Below are 10,199 nucleotides of genomic sequence, written 5' to 3' on the forward strand. Positions count from 1 at the left end.
GAAAGCAGCAGCTGTTTCCTTGTTTCGTTTGGAGAAGTTTTTGGAAACTGATACAATAAACACACAGCAAATCACATTCTTCTTTTTCTAACACCAACAAAGTGCATGTCAGATGAGGCAGAGAAGAGAGCATTTGCCTGGTTTGGAAGAAAATCCAAAGACTTGTCAAACGTTGCTTTTGATGTGGAAATGAATTATTCAAATTCTCTGGGTACCATCTTGTCTTTTTATCCCCCCTCACTTCTCTTCCCCTGTCAGGCCTGTGCCGATGGTCCGGATCCATCTCCTCGTTCATGTTTGTTTTAATCTGACCTGTCTACATTTTCTCTTATCTGTGGCTCATTTCAGGGAGAAGTGGTGTAATTTCTATAATGATCAGCAACATATAAGGAAACACTACAGTAAAACCAACCTGCATCTCCTTTAACATGTTTTATCTGCCATTAGCTGACTGGCTGGCATCCAACAGCTGAATATGGTTCCCAGTATAACCAGCCTGAACAGCTGCATAATGAGTCCGAGCTCAACTGTTTTGACTGAGGCATCATTTATGGTTTAGATCTGACACCACAGACCTGTGGTTTGAGCCACAACTGGAAGCTGAGCCTCCCACAGCATCACTGGTGGATCAAATGAAAGGACACAGCTGAAAGACTGAAACAAAAGAAAAAAGAAAGAGAACACATTTACCCAAAGCAGCTGCAGGAGAGGAAGAGAGTAAATTAAGGAAGAGGAGAGAGAGAGCGCGCGTCGTTGTTGGAGGCTGTAAGGTGCGTAAATCTCCTCCACGCGGACTCGGACTCTCAGAGCTGAAACCTCCAGGGTGAGAGAGAGAGACTCGCTTTTCAAAGTGAATGAAGCTGAATCACTTGTGAATGGAAGCTCAGAGTGGGAGCATCATTCCGGCTGCGCACAACGATTCACAAGATGAAGCGGGTGCGCTGAAAAGCTTCTGGGAACTGAAGGACCGTCTGGAAACCGCGGAGCACCCGCTTGCACCCAAAGGACCTTTGGAACGGCTTCTGTGCCTAGAGGTCTTTAAGATCTTTTGGGCGTAAATGCCCAAACTAGAGGATGCGTTGCTCCGGTGCTCCGGTGCTATCGCGCGCCACGATGCGCACAGCTTCCCATTAAACCTGGTCTGACAGACGTGCGTTATGCTGAATGGACCGACCTTCCGCAACCACGACCCGATGCGACTCGTCGACCCGAGGCATCTTCCGCAACTGATGTCCCACGAGGACCATGAGCCCACCATGGTGGAAGGCACCTTGGGGCCCCGCAACTCCACGCCGGCAGGAGAGGAGGGCGCCCCGGGTGAGCATAACCACTCCTTCCCCTGGGTGGCGACCCTGCTGGCCGGCGTCCTGATCACGACCATCGTGGTGGATGTTATCGGGAACCTGCTGGTCATCGTGTCCGTGTTCAGGAACAGGAAACTCAGGAAAGCAGGTGAAGCTGTTGTGCCTGATGCAAACTACACACAGGGAGTTAAAAGCGATTACAAGACGCTGTTCATCGGTTTTTCTTTGGTCATGTCGTTTTATTTATATTGAATTTAGAGTTTAGTTCCACAGTTTCCCAGGTCGGTTATTTATTAGAGTTGACCTTTAAAACGCATTTTATTGTAAGATTTCATTAAAAAGGAAATATATCCATTTATATCCTGTAGGTTTATTATTGGATTATACTGCATATACTTCACATACTACTGTTCTGTATTACCTGATCAATCCCTCAGTCTTTCAGAGTAAACTGCAGTTTTTGGCACTTTGCAGTACTTCCTGCTCATCATGAGAGCAGCTACTACCAGGACAGATCAACCTTTACTGGTCCAGGACTCAGGACTTTCTCCTCCATGGTCTTTCCTGTTGCTGTCATGCTGAGACTTCAGCAGATTTCTGCTTGTTGTTTCACTCAGTCACACTTTGACAAGCTGTTTGACAAATACCACATGACATGTCGTGTAGTTTTCTCGAAATGCAGAACAGACGACAACCTGTCACTGCCGTCGTCTGTGGACTGCAGGTTTTCTGCAGCAGCTTCGGTTCTTCTTGGAAACTAAAAGTAAAGGAGACACAGTTGGTGACTCATTGCAAATCGATGTGTAAATCTGATAGTAGCCTGAGACTGATGTGGACCAAAGACCCCAAGAGCACCACTGTGCATAAATAGGATTTAGGAGAAAATCAATCCGGGCTGTTAATTGTTATGTCTCACTCAGCAGCATGTTCCCACTGAGTCACGTGAAGGAGTAATTATCACGTTGAAAGCATTTAGTCAGGCCTCCTTTGCACTCAGACACAAGTATATGAATGAGTTGTGTTTGTGACCTTGGCATCCGGGAGCAGCAAACCTTCCTGTGTGACCCCACAATTCATAGTCCAGGTAGGTAAGTCTGGACCCACGTTCATAAAGCTGTTGATATTAGAGAAGCTTGTTTATAAAATTCAAAGTGAATGTAGAGGAGCAAGAGCTGCTGAGGCTCAGAGGGTCAGAGGTCAACAGGAGCTGCTGGATTTGGTGTGAGGAATCTGTTCTTTTAGATTTAGACATTTAACGGTTTTTATCTTGGAGAGTCTGGATGTTTCATCTTGTTCAGTTTGAGTTTCCTTATGGTTAAATAGTGAAACTGGTTTGAACGGTGGGATGGCAAACTGGATGTCATAGAGAAACAGGGTCTGTTTTAAATATGGGGATGAAAAGTCTCAGTCTGTCCTGAAGACGTAACATCACAAATTAGTTGTTTACTTGTTCTTCAACAGTTCTGTTTGTGCATCCAGCCCAGGATCCGTGAGATAACACCTCCCTGCACACTCTGTCTCTTGGTCCATCCTTTAGGTGGTGGAACAGTAAAGGACATAAAACACGTGTCCACTGAGGATGAAAGATGAACTGGAAATGCAGTTTCCTCCATCAGACACATTTAGTTTATCTGAGCTCACACACGTCTGCAGAACATCAGGGACAAAATGGGCAATGCTGCTTTTCAGATGTCGGGGGTTAAATAAAACTACAGCAGTTTAAAGCTCTGACCCACTTCACACTGTGAGGAACCTAGAAACTAATGTAACTGCTGTAACATAACCAGAACTGATGGTTCTGTTCAGCTACGGTGCAACAGAAAACGTGTTTTGGAGGAAACTGGGACCAGCTCGTATTTTCTATTATACTAAACAGGATATGTTTTAATAATGTGTGTTAAAGTCACAGATATGCTGATACTTAGTCAAAGTTAGAAAATCATTCATCACTGTTAAATTATGACCATGACCCAGCCATCGTTACATTTATCATGATGACAAATGAGCCTGAAGCTCATCAGGTTTTTCCTCTAAGTAAAAAGTTTTCTGCTTTTTCATCAGTCCATAGTTGTTGAAAACAGAAGGCAGGAAACTGAACTGTTCCCTTTTCATTCATCTGAGTCTGTTCCTGTCTCCTTCTCTTTGTTTACTCCATGTTCTCCATCTCTTCTCTCTTCATCTTTCCAGTTCTTGTCTCTCCTGCCTTTTTGATTCTCCTGCTGTCCCCTCATTCGTCTTTCCTCTTAATTATTCTTCAGTTGTTCCTCCGTCAGGTCTCTCTTCTCTCAGAGCTTCTCCTCCTCCTTCTTCTTCTTTTACTGTCACCCACCACTGAATTCTTCTTCTCTTTCCTCCATCTTCCTGCCCTCCCACCCACAGTCCATGTCACTGTGACTCGATTCACATAAAACCAAGAGATTACCTTCATTCATAATCCACACAGGCTTAACACAAAAACTCTTGTAAAGTCAAATCTATTAAAATATTCTAGTAGCTGGATGAAAATGGAGACTGGACGATGATCTTGTCAGTGCAGAGGCTTGTTTTTGCTCAGTGGAGTAGCTCATACATTGGATTGGACTGTGTTTAGTGTAGCTGGTTAAACTCACTTGGCATCAGGCTGGAAATCAATTTGCTGAGAAGTAAATTAGTCTGAAGGTTTGACCCACAGACTGGACTGGTGAGAAACTCAAAGTGTCACCAAAATCCCATGTAGACATCACAGAGACTCCAATATCGTCATGCAAAGCTAGTGAGGAGTTTCTTCCCAGTGAAGCTGCTTGTTACCTTTATATTTAAAGGGAATATTTGGAGGGAAATGCAGTACTCACCCTCAGACCCTCAGACCCTCAGACCTTCAGGTAACTGTGCTGCCAGAACAAGGTCACAGCTGGTCAGCAGGAAACTCCCCTCTGGGTTTTGGGAACACCTTCATAAAATCCTGCACATCGTTTGCTGTGGGGTCTGCAGCTCCACCCTGAGTTTGGTCATATCAAGCATTTGGACTTCACCTGGTCCATGGCCCAACGTGAAGCTGTTGATAAGCAAATGTTAAAACTCCATCCACAACAGGCAGCGGGAAGCTGCTGTGCTGTGGATGCACGTGCTCTGCTGCAGTGTATGACAGGAAGTCATGGCCTCGCTTTTCCCCCTGACATCATGTCTGATGAGCCCGACCTGATCCCAAACACCTGCCCAACCTCATCCTGCAGCTACACGGCTGCCCGAGGATTCAGCTGCTCTGGTGAGCTGCCACAACACTATGATTTATTTGGTTTAATTTCCTGTAAATGCTCGGCTAATTCATCATTCGCTGTAATTCTGTCTGTTTGTGTTTTCTCTGATGATACAGCTGCTGCTGGAGGCAGCACAGGAACCAGGCTCATCTTTAACCTGGCGCCCTCCAATCCTGACTCTGAGAACAGAGTTGCTGTATAGGTTTCTCTGTTGTGTTGTTGAGAGTCTGTTGTGACATTTCCACATGAGAGGTGGTTTGGGAATTAACCACAGGGCAGTGAGTGTGAGTGTTTCTGAGAGTTCATGCGAGGGTCTGATAAGAAAAGATGTGTTTATCTTTTGTGAGCGGTGCAAATACACGATTTATGTTAGAAAATACTTTACCTGGAGCTGAGCCTGTTCTTCCTGTTCTTCATGAGAGCCCTGTGCTTCGGTGCTGCCACTGGGCAGCTGTGGGCCCTCGGAGTGGAGGGAGAGTAAAAACTCTTATTTCCTTCTGGTCCTAACAGTCGAGAACTTCCAGAAATCTCTCTACTTTCTAACATGCTGGCTACAGCCCTGAACATGATCCTCTAAAAAATATAACCAGCAGCTCTTCTGATTTTACAATCTGATCCAGAAATGTCAGAGAGGAATGTTTTCAGTTTTCTGAGCTGTAGCGCTGAACACACTCACAAAGCAAAACAACCAGCAGGGTGAAGGATCCAAGTCTGAGTCTCAACCTTCAGGACAACACGCTCCGTCCTGGTGCGTCTGTCGGTAAAACACAGTGACTCTAGAAGAAAAACCTAGAGGGAGTCTGAAACGTTCCCAGCTGCTTCAGCTGCTTCTCAGCTGATCTCAGATGATCTGATTAGGTTCTGGATCGATTTGCAGCATAAATTTGCATTTTAATGTGAAAAAAATGACTTTGAAACTACTGTAACTTCTCAGGTCATTGAGGAGGCAAAGATCACGTCACGCTGACACAAATCTTTGCTCATTAATTCATGATTTGTCTTAATGAAGAGCAGAACTAGTCGATGCACCTTGGTCTTGCATGGATCTGTATGTGTCGGCTGCAATGAGCCGGGCTCTGGCAGCCTTAATGAACTCCTCTGTCACTGAACTACACAGGGAACCGACTCACTTTTTAACATATGGCTCCAGCTGCTGGTGCAGTAATAAAGACAGAAGCACTGACTAATACATGAAGACTGGCAGTTAACTCTGCTCTGAGCCACAGCTTATCCATAACTAGCCTCTTACATGACGTGCCGGAGACAAAGAGCTGTCGTCCCGAATATCAACGTCCAGGCGTCTTCATAATGAAGATGGAGTCAGCGGGTGATAAATGGTGAATGGTGCTGCACAGTCTAACAGGTAGAACAAGGTTATATTAACACGGTCAGAGTGAACGCTCCCCTCCGGGTGTAGAGATGTTATGCACTTTGAAGGTGTGTGAATTAGAGCAGCTGCACAGTGACACACGTCTCAATCAGTCCAGACCTTCGACCTGACAGCAGTCAAGTTTAAAGAAAAGCTCCTGTAAGTCCGACCTGATCTGAGCCATAAGAGCCTAAAGCATCAAATCCTGACGTAAACGCAGTGTCAGACAATAGGTCATCCTCCTCATCGTCAGCTCTGGTGGAGCTTTGAGCAGCACAGGGGCTCCTGTACACACTGTACACCCTGTACACACTGTACACACTGTAAAAACTGCCTCCTACTGAGGAGCTGCTCCTTATCCAGTCAACGTCTGTGGTGTGGACACTAAAGTGGTCCCAGCCTACAGATGTCTAGGTGAACACCTGGACAATAAGTTGGACTGGTCACTGGACACAGACGTTCTATATAAAAAAGAACAGAGACGACTTTTCCTCCTAAGGCGACTTAAGTCCTTAGACGTCTGCAAGAAGATGCTGCACGTTTTACCAAACTGACTATTAACTACTGACACTACTGACTGATTAACTACAAGACTACCTGAGATTCCTTTTGGAAGGTCAGGGAAGAACTGAACATGCAGACTCCACACAGAAAGGCCCCGGGTCCACCTGGGTTCAGACCCTAATCCTGACCTGCATGTGTTTGGACTGTGGGAGGAGAAAACCCACACAGACACAGGGACAACATGCAGACTCCACACAGAAAGGCCCCGGGTCCACCTGGGTTCAGACCCTAATCCTGACCTGCATGTGTTTGGACTGTGGGAGGAGAAAACCCACACAGACACAGGGACAACATGCAGACTCCACACAGAAAGGCCCCGGGTCCACCTGGGTTCAGACCCTAATCCTGACCTGCATGTGTTTGGACTGTGGGAGGAGAAAACCCACACAGACACAGGGACAACATGCAGACTCCACACAGAAAGGCCCCGGGTCCACCTGGGTTCAGACCCTAATCCTGACCTGCATGTGTTTGGACTGTGGGAGGAGAAAACCCACACAGACACAGGGACAACATGCAGACTCCACACAGAAAGGCCCCGGGTCCACCTGGGTTCAGACCCTAATCCTGACCTGCATGTGTTTGGACTGTGGGAGGAGAAAACCCACACAGACACAGGGACAACATGCAGACTCCACACAGAAAGGCCCCGGGTCCACCTGGGTTCAGACCCTAATCCTGACCTGCATGTGTTTGGACTGTGGGAGGAGAAAACCCACACAGACACAGGGACAACATGCAGACTCCACACAGAAAGGCCCCGGGTCCACCTGGGTTCAGACCCTAATCCTGACCTGCATGTGTTTGGACTGTGGGAGGAGAAAACCCACACAGACACAGGGACAACATGCAGACTCCACACAGAAAGGCCCCGGGTCCACCTGGGTTCAGACCCTAATCCTGACCTGCATGTGTTTGGACTGTGGGAGGAGAAAACCCACACAGACACAGGGACAACATGCAGACTCCACTCAGAAAGGCCCCGGGTCCACCTGGGTTCAGACCCTAATCCTGACCTGCATGTGTTTGGACTGTGGGAGGAGAAAACCCACACAGACACAGGGACAACATGCAGACTCCACACAGAAAGGCCCCGGGTCCACCTGGGTTCAGACCCTAATCCTGACCTGCATGTGTTTGGACTGTGGGAGGAGAAAACCCACACAGACACAGGGACAACATGCAGACTCCACACAGAAAGGCCCCGGGTCCACCTGGGTTCAGACCCTAATCCTGACCTGCATGTGTTTGGACTGTGGGAGGAGAAAACCCACACAGACACAGGGACAACATGCAGACTCCACACAGAAAGGCCCCGGGTCCACCTGGGTTCAGACCCTAATCCTGACCTGCATGTGTTTGGACTGTGGGAGGAGAAAACCCACACAGACACAGGGACAACATGCAGACTCCACACAGAAAGGCCCCGGGTCCACCTGGGTTCAGACCCTAATCCTGACCTGCATGTGTTTGGACTGTGGGAGGAGAAAACCCACACAGACACAGGGACAACATGCAGACTCCACACAGAAAGGCCCCAGGTCCACCTGGGTTCAGACCCTAATCCTGACCTGCATGTGTTTGGACCCACACAGACAGACAACAGTATAATATATAATAATATGAGCATAAAAGAGCCATTTCTAAGAAAAATGAAAACCTGATTTCATCATATCGGAGAGGAAATAGCTCAGAATGACAAATGGATCATGAAAGGAGCTTGTACAAAGACTCAACTATACTGTAATTAACAAGCAGCACGTTCACTCAGGGAGATGGGCAGTAAATGTGAAAGGCCTAAATCAGGGGTCAAACTCCATTTCCACCTGAAGGAGACCTTTACAGTCCCTCAGCAGGGCGGGAACTTTATTGTTGAAGAATTCATTACCTGAATGACCAGAGGGTAAAAAAACTGGACCAGTCCAACCCACCTGCAGCTGTGGCTGCATACAAACCAGTGTTTACTGCTCACCTGGGGAACTGCAGTGATCCATCATTATGAACCTGTTTTGGACGAGTGTGTCTCGGTGTGTGCTGAGGAAGCTGCAGCTTGTTGGACTGGATGTGCAGCAGCTTTGGACAGTTGTATTTATTAGCCTGTAATGAGGGTGGAAGCGTTTAAGCAGCAGTGATGAGGTTTGAGTCCAGCTTAATGACCCACATAGTATTAAAGCGAAGCTGGAGGGGAATGTGATCTGAGCTGGACTTTATGGTTTTTGTTAATTTGACTGTTTGGAGACTTTTAGTTGGCTGCTCTCCTTCACTAACATCCTGTACAGACTTGATCTGAGCTCAGTGTTTGCTGGAAATAACCAGTTTACAAACAAACAAACAAACTGTGGATGGACCAGCCTCTAACTAACTCTAAGTGTTTCTAGTGTTGACAGGTTGATTTGCGTGTAGATGGACACCTGGAAAGTAGAAACTCATTTGAAACGTCATTAAATTCTTAGTATTTGCTGGTTTGAGTTTTTACTGTTGCAGGCAGTTGTTGTTGCTGTATATAATAACACTCCTGTGTGTTCCTGACCTGTTTTCCTCGTCTTATTCTGCAGGAAATGCCTTCGTCGTGAGCCTGGCTTTTGCCGACCTGGTGGTCGCCTTCTATCCCTACCCCCTGGTCCTGACCGCCATCTTCCACGACGGCTGGATCGCAGGATACATCCACTGTCAGATCAGCGGCTTCCTCATGGGCCTCAGCGTCATCGGCTCCATCTTCAACATCACCGGCATCGCCGTCAACCGCTACTGCTACATCTGCCACAGCCTGAAGTACGACAAGCTCTTCTCCAGCAGCAACACCATGTGCTACGTCACGCTCGTCTGGCTGCTCACCATCCTCGCCATCGTGCCCAACTGGTTCGTGGAGTCGCTGCAGTACGACCCCCGGGTTTACTCCTGCACCTTCGCCCAGTCGGTGAGCTCGCTGTACACCATCGCGGTGGTGGTGGTGCACTTCATCCTGCCAATCAGCATCGTCACCTACTGTTACCTGAGGATCTGGACCCTCGTTATCCAGGTGAGGCGGCGGGTCAAGCTGGACTCACGGGCAAAGATCAAACCACACGACCTCCGCAACTTCCTCACCATGTTCGTGGTGTTCGTGCTCTTCGCCGTGTGCTGGGCACCGCTGAATCTCATCGGCCTGGCGGTGGCGCTGGACTCCAGGCTGAGCCGGGAGATACCGGAGTGGCTGTTCACAGCCAGCTACTTCATGGCCTACTTCAACAGCTGCCTCAACGCCGTCGTCTACGGCGTCCTGAACCACAACTTCAGGAAGGAGTACAAGAGGATCATCCTGATCATGTTCAAGTTCCACTGCTGAGAACGGAACAGGTTTTTACCCAGTGATGAAAGAAGAAAGAAGAACGTGACCTTGACAGAAAGAAAAAGAGAGCGAAACAGGAAGGAGGCAAAATAAAGGAGAGTTATCAGTGATGCCTTCAGGGAAATTGAGATCTAAAATGACAGAGAAAGGAAGAGACCAGAGTCTGGGAGTAGGTCCCATGTTAGTAATGTGGTTTATCATGGCTCAGATACTGAATGACTGAATCCAAATGTGGTGATGATCTTCTGCTGCTTCATTCTGATCCATGAACTGAACAACACAAAAAGACTCCAGCGCTGTGATTTTTTTAAACATTTACTGCTCTTTCAAAACTGATGTCAGAACGAACAGTGAAGTCAGTGATTTCTGGAAACATTAGGTGGCGTCATGTACGTCTG

General features: G+C 47.5%; 1 protein-coding gene across 1 annotated transcript; it reads left to right on the forward strand.

Annotated features, from left to right (window-relative positions):
- Positions 1–1,157: 1,157 nt before the first annotated feature.
- Positions 1,158–9,798, forward strand: mtnr1al (melatonin receptor type 1A like). Its single transcript, XM_026331176.1, has 2 exons — positions 1,158–1,452; positions 9,029–9,798. The coding sequence occupies exons 1-2, from the start codon at positions 1,158–1,160 to the stop codon at positions 9,796–9,798; spliced, it is 1,065 nt and encodes a 354-aa protein (XP_026186961.1).
- Positions 9,799–10,199: the final 401 nt, after the last annotated feature.

The sequence above is a fragment of the Mastacembelus armatus genome, chromosome 10 (genome assembly GCF_900324485.2).
Source record: "Mastacembelus armatus chromosome 10, fMasArm1.2, whole genome shotgun sequence".
NCBI lineage: Eukaryota > Metazoa > Chordata > Actinopteri > Synbranchiformes > Mastacembelidae > Mastacembelus > Mastacembelus armatus.

Coding starts and splice junctions, on each gene's coding strand:
- mtnr1al (XM_026331176.1), top strand. CDS start 1,158: ATGCTGAATGGACCGACCTTCCGCAACCACGACCCGATGCGACTCGTC. Junction 1,453..9,028: donor CAGGAAACTCAGGAAAGCAG/GTGAAGCTGTTG, acceptor CTTATTCTGCAG/GAAATGCCTTCGTCGTGAGC.